The 14,316-nt window shown below is 61.6% G+C and overlaps 1 protein-coding gene across 1 annotated transcript in view; it reads left to right on the top strand.

The window, feature by feature from the left end:
- Positions 1 to 13,433, top strand: part of CACNA2D4 (calcium voltage-gated channel auxiliary subunit alpha2delta 4) — an 81,173-nt gene extending 67,740 nt beyond the window's left edge. The window contains 12 exon segments of the mRNA XM_082422103.1: positions 2,863 to 2,924; positions 3,280 to 3,324; positions 3,515 to 3,577; positions 7,136 to 7,206; positions 7,585 to 7,660; positions 8,083 to 8,135; positions 8,402 to 8,457; positions 8,793 to 8,813; positions 9,631 to 9,748; positions 11,027 to 11,160; positions 11,463 to 11,533; positions 12,243 to 13,433. Of these exon segments, the coding sequence (XP_082278229.1) occupies positions 2,863 to 2,924; positions 3,280 to 3,324; positions 3,515 to 3,577; positions 7,136 to 7,206; positions 7,585 to 7,660; positions 8,083 to 8,135; positions 8,402 to 8,457; positions 8,793 to 8,813; positions 9,631 to 9,748; positions 11,027 to 11,160; positions 11,463 to 11,533; positions 12,243 to 12,347 (875 nt within the window). The 3' untranslated portion in view covers positions 12,348 to 13,433.
- The last annotated feature ends 883 nt before the right edge of the window (positions 13,434 to 14,316 follow it).

Below are 14,316 nucleotides of genomic sequence, written 5' to 3'. Positions count from 1 at the left end.
CCTGGGGTCCACTGGAGCGAGGGAACGGGGGCCGAGGGCCGCCCTGGAGTCTCTCAGGAGAAGGCTGGGCTCTCGCGGTGTCTGGGGTGGAAAAGCACGATTTGGGTTGTGAGGCAGGCGTTGAACAGAAGGATCTGAAACAATTCGACCCCGAGGTAACGCCATCAGGCGTGGCAGAGCACGGCTAACAGTTCTCCCTGGAGGAGGTTCTTCTTGTGTCTCACCTGAATTCCCCGTCTCTTTGTGGGTTCCCTCCTGGGTCCTCGAGGGCACCAGAGCCCAGCTAGATCGCAAGCATCGTGTCCCGCATCTATAGAAGGGCGGGGCTCCACGTGGATGAAGGAGTTCAGCAAGGTGCCCACACCAGAGGTAAGGGGAAGGCTTGCAGAACTGGCTTCCCAGCCAAGCGGCTGACTCAGTGGAATTCACAAGCATTTACTTATTTAGCTCGAAAAATATTAATTGAGCCCCAATGCATGCTAGGTGCTATCCTAGGTGCTAGGTATTGGAACTCAACCCCCCACCCTCCCGCCTGCTCTTAGCCCCCATTCTAATGGGGCAAGACAGACTATAAATGAGAATAAAGTAAATAAGTCATGCATCTTAGAAAACAAGAAGAGTGATGAGATAGAGGGTGAACGGCCGGCCACAGGGAGGACTGCGTTATCTGGGAAGTCAGGACGCCGCCCCAGGAGATGCTGTTTGGGCCAAGATCCAGCCATGAGAAGGAGCCTCCTCCTAAAGTTCTAGGGAAGAGCATTCCCAGGGGAAGAAGGCAGCTGGTGCAAATGCCCCGGGGTGGGAACAGGCTTGGCCTGATTGAGGGAGAAAGGGATTTGGGCTGAAGTCAGAGGTAGGGCGGCGGGGCCAGCTCCCTGGGGGGGCTTGGACACCAAATTACAAAGGAATTTCAATTTTGTTCTAAGGGCAGCGGGAAGGCCTTGGAAGGTTTTGAGCAAGCGAGAGACGTGATTTGATCTTCAGGAAGGTCACTCTCGTGCTTCTGTGGGGAGCGACCCGCTCAGGGGTCTGTGGCATTAATCCAAGTGGCTCTGGGGGGTAGCAGTAGGGGTGGAGAGAGTGGGCAGATGCGTGACGTTTTGGAACAAAGGCGGCAGGACTTGGGTGGGACGCGGGAAAATGATAACAATTAGGTAGAAGGTGTGTCCCCACGTGGGGAGGTTTGGGGAGGAAAAGCCAGAGTTAGGTCTTGAACTTGTGAAGTTTGAGATACCTACTGGTGACCCAAGGGGACTGGCACCAGGCAGGTGGAAGCCCTAAATCCTAGGAGCGGGGCTTGCCTTGGAGGAGCCCGTGGTCCCACTGAGATGGAGCCTGGTTCCGGGGAACAGGCTTGAGGTCTCACTCCTCTCATCTCTACCCATAAGCCTCAAAATCCTGCTTCATTAGAGAAGCACTAACCCCGCTCTCTCAAGACTCCCTGTGGTGGAATCACAGAATTTCTCCCAGCTCAGAGATGCCGGGACTCCAGGAGACTTGGCAGCGAGACATCGAGAGGCCGAGTCTGGCTCGAGAAAGAGTCTGAGAGCTTTGACGCAGAGGCCAAGGTCGGGATAAATAAGCATTCCTAAATCCCAGAGGTTCGAACATCCTAAGCTTTCATGGGACTCCCCTCTGACAATTGTTAGGCGGTTCCACTCTTTCATGCAGCCTTTTTCTACAGGTGAGAGAAATCTGTCTAAAGTGAACATCAAGGGTGGTCCTAACAGGAAGAACGAGGGGAGGGGCCGAGGGGCCTCCCGCAGCCTTAGAGAGAAACGGGGGAGGGGAGCACGCCTCACCTGCAGCTCAGGTGCTGCACCTGGGTCTGTCCTCTTTGTCATGAACCCAGATGTGGGCCTACCCGTCCCCTTCCGGCCCACGCCTTTTACCCGCCCCCCGGGCCTTGCAGCAACAAAGAAGCCCCCGACTGTGATGGAAAGTCTCTCCAGTGAGCCGTCACTGGGGTGACTGCAGAATGTCTCGTGAACACGGCATAGTGGCTGGAACCCGGACCCGTCCCCACGTCACAGACAAGGGCACCGGGCCCTGAGCGGGGAGCTTGCCCAGGCCCGTCAGCCCCCTCCCGACGGGGGCTCAAGGCAGGCCAGAGGAGAGAGGTGAGGTGCCTTAGAGACACCGGGCGCGTGGGTCCCGCTTCTGTGTTCAGGGGCCAGGCGGCTCGGGCGAGGCTTCCCCAGCCGTGAAGCCCCAGCGATAGCAGAGCCGGCCTGCTGTGTGGACACGAGCTCAGGACGCAGGGTGCCTGGCACTCAGCACACTTTCTGTATTCTTGTCTCTGATGGTAGGAGGCCGGCCTCGTTTCTTTGTTCTTTTTCTTTCACTATAACCTGCCTTTCTTTCTATTCTCTGGCCCCAGATTTCTCTTGGCATCTGGGCACTGGCTTGCGTTCTCCAAGCGTTTGGGGACCAGAGAGGCGTGGCGGCCCTTGTGAGCGGCGGCATCAAAGCCTGGTTTTCTGGGGCTGGGAGCCTCCTGCAGGCCTGGGCCACACGGTCTCGACTTGCGAGGAAGGAGCCTTCTTACAGATCGGGGTGGGGGGCCGGAGCAGAGCGGGTGGAGGGGCTGTAACTACCCACAGAGGCCCTGAAATCCAGCCTCGGTCTCTGCGGGAAAGGGGAGAGCGGCCTTCCCAGGGCGCCTGCCTCGAGCTCCAGGGATGGAGAGACAGAGCCACCGGTGCCCCCCACCAGGAAGCTAGTCTGCAGGCTGCCTAGGGGCCCCCCACCCCCTGCTGATGGGCCTCCTCCCTCTGACTCAGATCTGACGTCTTCTCTCGCCATCCCCCCCAACCCCGTCCCCAAACACCCCCATGGCCTTGCCTTCCCCGCTCCCGGCAGCCGTGGGCGTGCAGATGAGGATGGAGTTCCTGCAGCGTACGTTCTGGGCGGCCACCCGGCAGGTGGGTGCCAGGGGTCGGCGGGGGGGTGGACGCTCAGGGTGAGGACCCCCGACCTGTGCACCCGGCTGCTGCCACCAGCAAGGCCCTGCCTGCATCTCAGCGCCCGGAGCCCCCGCACACACTCCCCGCGCACACACGCCAGGCACGCGCCACGGGCGCGCCACACGAGCACACACGCACGTCACACCGTGCACATACCCCTTGAGTTCACACCACATTCACCAAACGGGTACGGGACACACCCCTGCACATCACAGGTGTGCTGTGGACCCCATCCCCACACGGATGCACCACACACACGCGCACACACCACACACACACACGTGCACAGCTCATGGTTCCCCTCTTCCTCCAGTGCGGCGCTGCGGAGGGTCCGTGCCCGGAGAGCTGCCAGGACAGTGTGAGCTCCCCACGGGGGGAACACGGTGGGAGAGGGAAGCAGCCCCCAACCCGCGTCCTCCCGATGGGCCAGCCCCTCCTTCCCTGCAGCCTGGGCTCCACACAGAGGGCCTCCCTATGCGGTCGGGTGGGCAGGGACCAGGGGTCAGCAGCAGGGCCTGGCCTTGACCTCCTTCTGGGCTTCTTCCCAGGACTTGGACTGCTTCGTCATCGACAACAACGGATTCATCCTGATCTCGGAGAGGCCCCAGGAGGTAAGGCACGCGGGAGGCCCAGCGGCCTCGATGGTTGGAGAAAGCCCAGAAGCAATCCCGGCCCAGGGCCAACTAGAGGAAAAGGTCTGATGAAAACGGAGTCTCTTCCTAGAACCACAGCCAGCTCCGCAAGACCCCAAAATCCAGACTTCTCAACTCAGACGCCCAGAGGAAATCTTACGTCTCTGGTCTTCTCCCACGATTGTTGGTAGGGAGTTGTCCACATGATGAGGCCCCGGCTTTTCTGTCTGCAGCCTTGCCCTGGGGGGCCTCCCCCAGAGTCCTGCACCCCCTCCTGCTGCCCACCCCCTACCCCCCTCTGCCTCTCCCCTCTCCCATCAGGCCGTTCAGGCGGCTGTAACAAAACCCCCAGACTGGGCGGCTTACAAACCACAGTTCTGGGGGCGGGAGGTGCAAGGCCAGGGTGCCAGGGGCCGGGGTGGGCCCCGTCCAGGTTGCGGGGTTCTCACTGTGCCCCCTCCTGGCGCGAGGGACAGGGAGGCCTCTGGGGTCTCTTTTCTAAGGGCACCAACCCCACTGTGAGGGCTCTGCCCTGGGGGGTATGTTTCAGCATGTGAATCTGGGGGACACACAGGCCACGGCGCCCACCCTTCTGTCTCCTTGGGGCCGGGTCCAGGCCTTCCCGCTTCGTGCGCGCTTCCTGTCTGGACCTCCCTTGTGGGAAATTCTGTCCTAACCCTCCAACCTGGCTTTGCTGCAAAGGGGAGTGAAGGGTGACACTCCCCATCACACGGCATGGCGGCGCACCCAGGAACCCCACGTGCCCAGAACGGCCGAGGAGAAGGTATAGCCACAACCTTGTCTTTGCTGAGCCCCAAGTTGTTTATTTAGCCAGGAATTACACCTGAACCAACCCTGAACACATTCACCTAAAGTGATGCCTTGAAATGAGCCAGAAGCATCAAGGGGCCTCCAGCCTAAGGGACACGGTGCGTGGTCCCGCGGGAGCTTTTCCGCTAATCAGACGTGTGGTTGGGTGGCCTGGGCCCATCTCCCCCTGTTGGAATAAGGGCCTGGGCTGCGTGATTTCTCAGGTCTGGGTGCCCGAGTGCCGGCAGAGCCGCGGGGAGCGAGCCGATCTATGACAGCAAAGTTACTCAGATTTCTATTTCTCTCAGTACTTGTCTACTCAGCGTATTTACCCTTATTTTCTCAGCCATTACATTATCTTATCACCCCGTGTGTAGTTTTAAAAGCCACCTCACGTCCTTTGTAAAACAGAGGGCGTAAATGAAATCTAATTTTCATCACAGGGTTGGGACCTTCCAGGGGCCTCCACACAGCCCCCTCTCCCCCCAACCCCAACCAGGCCCCATCAGGGGTGGGACGTCCCTCCATCATCTCTGGTGACATTATTAGGCTCATTTTATACCCGAGGGACAAACTGAGGCTCTGCCAGTTTAGGTTATTAACCCGAAAGCTCATGGCTGCAGAAAAGCCAAACTATGAACCTAGAGATACAAGTAGAGAGCCGTGACTGGGGGGAGGTTCTACAAAAGCCCTCCTGGGAGGGAGACCAGGCTGGGGGAGCAGTGGCTTTGATGGCACCGAGAATTTGTAGGGCGGGGCCGGTGTCCTCGCTGGGCTCCCGGGGGTCATCCTCCCGCCGAGCCCCTGCCCCAGGTCACCTGCTGCCGCTCAGGGCAGAGTTCTCGCACCTGCTGGCTCAGCAGAGTCTTAGGAATTAGGACCCAGACGCCTGCGTCAGTCTCCAGGGCTGGTGCCGGGGCTCTGGGGGCGGCGGTCTCCGCCCCCTGGACGGCTCTGACCCCAGACCTGGGCTGTGAGGCTCTGAGGGGGCTCGAGGGGGTAACACAGCGTGTGCGGGCAGCCCTGTGTCAGGAGTCACGACGCCTGTGCCCGGTGGACACTGGAGACTAGAGTGAGGCTTGGCCTGAAGGTCCGCGGAGGACGGAGCTGGAAGCCGGGCGCTGACTGTCCAGCCATCCAGCCATTTCTGCTTTTTTTAAACTCATTCACTCCACAGCCCTGCAGCACTTACCTGTTGCTCTGTAACAAATCACCCCCAGCGGGAGGGCTTTCACCCCAAGACCCACGATCTCCCAGCCTCTGTGGTGAGGAGCCCGGTGTGCTTGGCGGGCGGCCCAGGCTCGGGGTCTCCACGAGGCATCAGCGGGGCCTGACCTGCGAAGGGCCAGCCTCCGCGCCAGATCCCGCTGCCCCGGGGGCCTCCTGGGGGGCGGCTCGCCCCACCAAAGCGCAAGGCTGAGGAGAGCCAGCGAGTGTCAGCAGCATGAGGCCACGGTCCCCTGGGACCGGCTCTCGGAAGGGACAGCGCCACTTGGACCATGTTCCGTTCACCAGAAGCAGGTCGCTGGGTCCAGCCTACACGCAGGGGAAGGGTACAGAGCCGTGAGGCCCAGGAGGCCGGGCGACTGTGACCCGTCCAGACTCTCCCACCACAGACTCCTACCCGCTCCCCAGACACACCCAAGAGCCTCAAGGGCCCGTGACCTGGCCCCTCCCCCCTCATTAGCCCCTCCCCCTTTCATCCCTGGGCCTCAGAGTTCGGTAGGGGGACCAGTAGCCTCTGGGGGCTTGATAGAAATGCGAGTTCTCAGGCCCCACCCCAGACCGAGCGAATCAGAAACGGAGTGGGCGACCACCTGCACTGCAAGCTCCCCCCACCCCCCCGCATGTAATGAGGTCCGAGGACCACTGCCCGGGCCGCAGCGCCGGCTGCTGGCGGTCTGGATGCACCTTGCCGCCTGGGCGCCCGTGCCAGAAGGCCCAGGTGACACTCCCTGTCCTGCCAGGCCCATCCCGGGGCCCCGGCAGGGAGGCCTGTCGCTTCCATGGTGCCAGCGGGGCTGCCCTCCTGAAGAAGAGGTGGGTGCTCTGTGCCAGGGCAGCCTGCCCTGGAGGTCACGTTCAACGGCGGACACCTTCCTCCAGGGTCCAGGAGCTTGTCTTACTCTCAGGAAACTCCCCTTCCAGAATCAGGGGTCTGGACAGTGGGGATATCGGTGAATAAGCCTGGAGTCAAGACAGACGGGGGGACAGGCTCGTGGGGAGGGAGCCAGCCTCACCGGGAGCCTCGGTTCCACCCGGATCAGGAGTCTCAGGTCACTCAGCCTCACCCTGGTCGCTTCACTCACCCTGCCCTTCAGCAGATGCGCAAACAGTCACCATGGCCTCTGGGGATCCGCCCGCCAGGATCTCGCTGTCTGGTAACACAGACACACACACATGCACGCACATGCACGTGCATAAAACACACACGACAAATCAAGTTTCACCTTCCTGCACGCGATTCACCGGGAAGTGTTCAAAGAATTCTGCACCTTTTAAAAAACAAATCTGATTGCAACGCCTAGATTGATTTCACCCCAACTTAGAATTTAAAAGCACTGAGAGGCGTGGCTGGAGCCGGCCCAGGAGAGGGGGCCCGTGGAGTGGAGCCACAGGGACCACGATGCGAGGGCGTCTGGAGGGGAAACCCAAACACAGGTAAAGCCTGGCGCTCGGAGCAATGTCCTCACCCATCCTGCTGTCCCCCCCCCCCTCCCCTCACAGATGGGACGATTCCTGGGGGAGGTGGACGGCGCCCTCATGACCCAGCTGCTCAGCATGGGGGTGTTCAGCCAGTAAGTAGGGCAGGCGCCACACCCACTCCCCCGAATACACACTGAGGAGGGGGGATCGGATGCTAAATGAACCTGACAGATTTCAGAAACCCACAGTGAGCCCCACAGGGCTCCAAAAGCAGCCTTTCTGAAGCCCGGAACTTGATGGGGGCGGGGAGGGGGGGGAGAGGGGCTGAGGTCATGTGACCCTTAGCAGGAAAACCAGATTTGCTGTTCGTTGTCTTTGAAGCAGCGCAAGAACAGAAATGTCATTTTCTGACCTGCCGATCACGCACCGCCCCGGATCTGGGTGACCAAAAACCTGGCTGCAAACTCCCCCAGGGCGGGGGTGGGGCAGGGGATGGGGTCCAGACTGCCGTGCCCTGCTTCTGGTTTCAGAGTGACCATGTACGACTACCAGGCCATGTGCAAACCTCCGACCCACCACCACAGCGCCTCCCAGCCCCTGGTCAGCGTGAGTGTCACCCCATACCCCGCCCCCACCGGGCGCCAGCCTGCCCCTTTCTCTCCAGGGCCCCAGGGCCACTCTCAGTCCTCTCCCAGTGCCCCCGGAACGCAGCCCGCTCCCCCGCACCAGGGTCTTATCTGGGGGGCCTCAGGGCGATTGCTCTGGCAGAGGAACAGGTTGCAGCCCCTTTCTTGCCTGGTTCCCACCTTCACCCCCAGTGCCGTCCACACATCATCAGGGACCCCAGAGATGCCGCCCAGTGTGATGACGGGCATCGTCCGCCCTACAGTAGGAACTTCCCAGAAAACGCAGCTTTCCGCTGCTTCCACTGCCGGGAAGGGGTGGAGGAGAGCCCAGGGTGTGGTCTCTGATGGCGCAGAGCAAGGGGGCCCTGGGGCTCACTCACAGTGTGTTCCCTCTCCTCCCAGCCCATCTCTGCCCTCCTGACTGCTACCAGGTGGCTGGTGAATGAGCTCTTGCTGTGAGTGAGGGGCTGGGGGGCTTTGTGCAGGGGTGGTTTATGAGGGAGCCCTTTGAGGGGAGCTGCCGAGGTCCCCACGACCCCAAAGGAGGAGGGTGAGGTCCTCAGGTGGAACCGGCCAGGCCTGAATGGGACGCCCCTCCTACATGCCGCTGCCACCAGGAGCCTCCAGCAGGGACAAGGGTGTCCTGGGGGCGAGGGGCAGACAGCTTGGGGGCCCACTGGAGAGGGCAAGCAGGTCTCTGAGATTCACCTGTGCCTGACAGGCTCCTGCTGGAGTGGAGCGCCTGGGGCTCCTGGCGTGGGGACAGCGGGGCCGAGGGTGAGTGTCGTTCCAGCCTCCACCTGGAAACCGTCCCCTCAGGGGGAGGGGCAGGGGGGCTCCGGAGAGTCCACCGCTCACATCCATCCTATCGGCTTCTCTCATCACCTTCCCTCACCCCTGTGTGACGTCACACCATCCCGGGGCATCACCGATCCACGTGACATCATCCATCCCATGTGACGTCGTTCACCCCGTGTGACATCATCCATCCCGTGTGACGTCATCCACCCGTGTGATGTCATTCATCCCGTGTGGCATCACGCCCACACCATGTGACATCACCACCTGTGTGACATCATCACCACCCCATGCCGTGCGCGGGTCCTGGGCAGCCAAGGCCGTCTTCCATCACTGTAAGTAGGGCAGCCAAGGAGTTGGGTGCTGGGCTGGGCGCTGTCCTGGAGAGCTCTCTCCATCTGGACCCCCTGACTCTGAAGGCCCCTCCCAACTTGCAGTCCTGCTCCTTCGGGGTGTGGGTGTAGCCCAGAGCTCATCCCACACAGGTGCAGCCCTGCCCCGGGGAAACGGAGCCCCCCAGACCTCTCCTGGGCTGAGAGCGCTTACAGCGCCAGGAGGAAATCTGTGTAGTCCCGAGGCCGTAGCCCCTCGTGGGCGAGCGGGGTCTGCTCCCCCAGGGGTGGACGTGGGCCCTCTGGGGCGGCTGCCAGGCCTTTGCCCTGTGTTTGCTGAGTCCTTTCTGAGCCGACTCTAGTGACCACACAGGCCCCACTGAGGAGCCCGGGAGGCTGGGCACAGGGCCCCTGCCTGGCTCTCCAAGTAGCCACGGGGGCAGGGGGCGGGGGCGGACCCAGGGCTTGTCCTGGAGCTGCCCGTGCAGGGTGCCCGCTGGGCCCCCCGCAGGGAGGGAGGGGGGAGAGGACGAAGGGCTGCCGTCTCCCAGGCCCCCCCCCAGCCCCTGCCCTCCTCTCAGCCCCTGGACGTCACTGCTGACGGTGAGGAGAGAGACGGGTATCCCCAGGGTCCCCGAGCGTGTCACCCACACGCGGCCACTCCCCTCCACCGGCCCCAAGTCCTGACCGGGGAGCCACCTGCCAGTGGACGGACGTCTCACTCCTGGCGCGGTGACCGCACTGCCCGGGGCGTCAAAGCCCATCCCCGCAGCTGTGGCCGAGGCGCCCCTGAGTCCATGCCCTTTCCGTGTCCCCGCAGCCCACAAGCACAAGAAGCAGGACGTGCTGCAGCCCTGCGACACCACCTACCCCGTGTTCGTGCACCAGACGGCCATCCGGGGGGCTGACGGCGTCGTGGAGTGCGGGGGCTGCCAGAAGTGAGCAGGGCTGAGCGGGACGGGGGAGGGATCCCCGCGGGCGAGGCTCAGCGGAGGGACCACAGGCCGGGTGCCCAGGGCGCCAAGTGCGGGGCTGGCCGGGGATGGGAGAGGCCCCAAGATGCTTCTGGGAGTGGCTGGGGCACCTGGCACTTCTGTCTCTGGGTCCCACTCCCGAGGGGAGGTGGCTGGTCCCCCAGCTCTGCCAGGCCCTGACCCAGGGAGGAAGGGAGGCCTGGCTGAAAGTTCTGTCCCACTGACTCTCACCTGGACCCCGGGCCACCCCACCCCCAGGAGGTTCTGTCCTGACCCCGAGGCTATGGTCTTCCCTAGGCTGTGCCCCTGGCCAGCGTGCCACTCCCCCGGGGCTTCCCGGGATGTACCTGAGACCCAGGCCTCAAGCAAACTACCTTCTAGTGTGGTGCCTCAGACTTTGGCATCAGAGTCAGGCCCATCTCGTGCAGGCGTGTGCTGGAGGGAGGGATTCTACCCTCACCGCAGCCAGTTTCTCGGGAATATTGTTATTTGTACACTTGTCTCAGAGGCTGGCAGTCTGGATACACGAACAGTGCGGGTAAAGCGAAGTCCTCAGAGTAGACGGACTTGATTTAAGAGGAGCTGTGTGACCTAGGGCGCATTACTTAACCCTCTCTGGCTTCAGTTTTCCCACCTGCAAAACAGGGATAATACCAACCTCATACGGCGCGGTGAAGGTTAAATATATACGTGTGCCTGTGTGCACGTGTGTATGTATGCATGTGCGTGTACACGTGTGTGTGCACGTGCATGTAGGAAGTCCTCCACCCCATAGCAGACGCCGGGCAGTGGCTGTCGCCAACGCACTGGCCGAGCGAGAGACCACGACCAGCTTGCACCTGCTCTCCCTGCCCTCCAGGCGGCGTGTGGGACTGTGGGACCACCTCACGGCCAAGCGCGAGCACTGCATCCCCGCCCGGAGCAGAGGCGGCCATGCAGCCCTGATTGCTTGGGACAGTCCTGACTTGCTGTCCCCACGTGTGTCAACAGCAGCTCCTGTCCCCTCCCCCGCAGATGTTTGGGCTTCCTCACTTCCAATCTGCTAGGAAAGGAGCAGAGCAGCTGCAAAGGCTCGTGGGGAAAATAAGCCAGGCAGCCCATCGGTTGCTGGGACGGTTCCCAGGCTGCCCCCTCGGGCTGACCTGGCCCCGAGTCCTCACACCCGGCTCCAAAAGAGCCTCCCCTACAAGCCCAGGGTCCAGCTGCCGCAGGAACCTCCACAAGCCAACCTCTCTGCCGCAGGACATTCGTGATGCAACAGATTCCCACCAGCAACCTTCTCCTCCTGGTGACGGACCCCGCCTGTGACTGCAGCATCTTCCCGCCAGTCCTGCAGGAGGCTACGGAAGTCAAATATATCCTCCCGACCCTCCAGCGTGTACGGGCGAGGGAGGGGTGGCGGGTAGGACATGACACTGAGGGGCTCAGACTTTGAGAGGAAGGGGCCAGCCTCCCTTTTGCCATCAACACCTCCCCTCCCCTCCCCCAAGAGCATCGCTACCTGTTCTCCCACCCTCCCCGGGGCCCCGGTGCTGCTCCTGACCCCGGAAGCCGCTTCCAAGGCAGCTGGTCCCACCAGAGGTAAGTTCTTCCAGAGCTCGGTCCCCAGAGTCTCCAGAATTAGCTCCGTCGGCAGGTGTGTTCACCTTAACAGTGAATTCTGCACATAACGCCACAGTCAAGTGTGACAAGATGCGCTCCCGGAAGCTCCGCCGGCGACCGGATGCCTGCCACGCCTTCCATCCAGAGGTAGGGGCTGGGGGGGCTCCATCCCCAAACCCTCAGCCCTGAGCTTGTGCCCTTCAGATGTGAGAGCGTCTGGACACGTGGGTGCAGCCGTGGGGGCACGTGCGTGGATGACTGGAATCACCCATAGGTGTGCCTTCACGCTGGGCCCCGTGTCATTCAGATGCTAAGCCAGCGGGAGGGACCCAGGGGCGCTCTACAAGGAGAGCCGCATCTCCCAGGGTCGGGGCCCTCTGTGCGTTATAACACAGCCTCTCCACACGGCCCTCACTGCACGCAGCTCCACGTGGTCCAAGCAAGTAGGAGGAAACCGTTAGGCACATAATACCGCTGGTGACCGGCCCTGTGCACCCACCACGTAGCTGGGCTCCTTGTACATGGGGCCGTCCTTGCTGGACATGGCTGCCTCCACACCCAAGATGCTCCCGGAGTCCAGGGCTTCTCTGAAGTCCTTCTAAGAGGATGAGCCCACAGCCCCTCCAAGGCTGGGGCCAGCGAGAAGGCTTGAGTCCAGCTCTGGGGCTGAGTGAGCAGCCTCTGCCTTCCCCTAGAAGGCAGGGGTCTAAGAAAGGGGGCAGTGTTCCCTCCGCTTGCTGGAACTTCCCTCTCTCCCCAGCCCCTTGGCCCCTATTAGTCCCAGCGATCCCTCTCCAGATTCCCAGCCTCCTCTGCCTGGGGCGGTCGCCCCATCGTGAGTGCTCTGGGTTCACAGGAGAATGCCCAGGACTGTGGCGGCGCCTCGGACACCTCAGCCTCGCTGCCCCTGCTCCTGTTGCCCCTGGGTGCCTGGGTACTGCTGCCCCGGCTGCTGCGGTGACACCTGCTCCGGCCAGCCGGTTTTGACAAGGTGACCCTTCCAGAGACATTGTAAAGAGTCAGCAGCTGAAGCGGGGTCCAGCGCTCTACAGTTGGGTTCTCACCCAGGTCCAGGCTCATCCAGTCTTGGGCTGATGGTCCCCCCTCCTGAGATTGCTGGACGGAACCAGAAATCACTCCCAGAGACCTTCCGGGCGCCTGGTACCATCCACCCCGCGTCTCAATGGGCGGCCTCCCTCCCCTCCTACCTTCTCTTTGGAGTCCAGCGTGAACTCAATTTAGACCAAGACAAGAGAGTTTTGTTCCTTCTATTCCCCAGAAGTCCAGACCCAGCCAAAGCAAGGGGCAGCTCTTTCTAATGAATCTGGTTGGTCTTCAGTAGAATCCAAGGACTTCAATGTACTGAGAAAGAGGAGAGGAATGAGGGCCACAGCAGAAAGGGGAGGAGGGCAGGAACGGGCCCCACGGGAAACACCGCTTCCCCAGGGTGAGATGCCTGATGGGGGGATCAGCTCAGTCTCCCAGCTGCAGCTCAAAAAATGTGTGTGTGTGTGTGTGTGTGTGTGTGTGCGCGTGCGCGCAAGAGAGACAGAGACAGAGAGACAGAGAGACAGAGGGAGACAGAGAAAAGGCAGGGTCCTTTACATGAACATGGCCACGCGTGATGTCCACAAACTGTTGCTATTAAAAAATTTTTTCTAAAAACGTCTTTGCAAAGCCGTAACTTAGTGTTTGCATCTTTCTAAGAAAAAGCCAGTAGGATGAGCTATACAGCTGCTGCCTCGGAAGAGGATGCGAGTTCAGGGGAGGCGGCAGGAACAGCTGCAGCCAAGCAGAGGGGTCCCAGGAAAAAGAGGGGTCTTCACGGTGGCGTGGCCAGGGGGCTCCTGAGAGCTCCAGGCCCCCAGGAGGTCCAGGTCCCAGGCTGGTCTTTTTCTGGCCACTGATCTACAAGAGAGACTACCTGACTCTGTCCCTGGGGTTGGAACTTTGGGGAACACTGCCATTTGCAAAGCGGAATCCAGTGGGAAGGGAGATGCATCTGGGTACCCCTCCCTCAGGGTCTTGGTGCCGGGGCTTCCTCCCCCGCAGACCCGGCTTCCTCCCCGTAGACGCGGCTCCCCAGGGACCACAGTCCCCACTGTGGGAGCAACACTAAAGGCGGAACAGTGTAGAAACGCTGGGGTGGCCTCCGATCTCTGAGCTTAACTGGCCTCCCAGGAGGAGGTCCAGCCCAGCCCCATGACGGGCAAGGACCACGCGCGCCGGGCCTCTGGGGACCCCTCCCAGCCCCCCACACTCGCACGTGCAAGCTTCCCACCAGCAAACAGCCTCGCCAACTCCTTCAAACACATGACGTTCATGAAGCGCCTTCCACGCGAGGACACGTTACTCTCACTGCTGTCACGTTCCCCGTATCTACCTGTGAGGTGGGCACCAGTGGCCCAGTGACAGCTGAACTCGAGCCTCAGAGAAGATGAGGGACAAGCCGAGCTCGCTCAGCAGCCAGTCTGCGAGGCAGAACAATGCTTGGAGAGCCGAACGCACCGTGGAAGTAACAGGCACCAACTCATCCAACCCGTACAACCACCCTCTGCTGTAGGGCCTATTATCCGCTCCTAGACCAGGAAACCCAGGCTCGGAGGTGAAACCTGGCTCCAAGTTATCGGCAGAGTATTGTGAGGCGTGAACGTGAGGCTCACATACTGAGCCTGAAACTGCGCGACCTGCAGTCGGCACTAGTTACATGTCACCTACTCGCATCTATCAGAGCATCTTGTTTCGTGGCGGAGGGCCTGGAGAAATGACCATTTGGATGTCAAGAACAACAGGCGAGGTCACAGGTGCCCGCCCGGCGCAGGTGGGCGAGGAGGCAGCGGGGGGCCCGTCTCCCGCCCCCTCGGCTGCTGCACCCCAGCTCCCCACTTGGTGTCACAGAGAGCTCGTGGCAACAGCCCCTCCCTGCTGGG

Source organism: Balaenoptera physalus (assembly GCF_965194825.1).
Source record: "Balaenoptera physalus genome assembly, chromosome: 13".
NCBI classification, from domain to species: Eukaryota; Metazoa; Chordata; class Mammalia; order Artiodactyla; family Balaenopteridae; genus Balaenoptera; species Balaenoptera physalus.
This window is presented reverse-complemented; position numbering and strand designations above follow the sequence as displayed.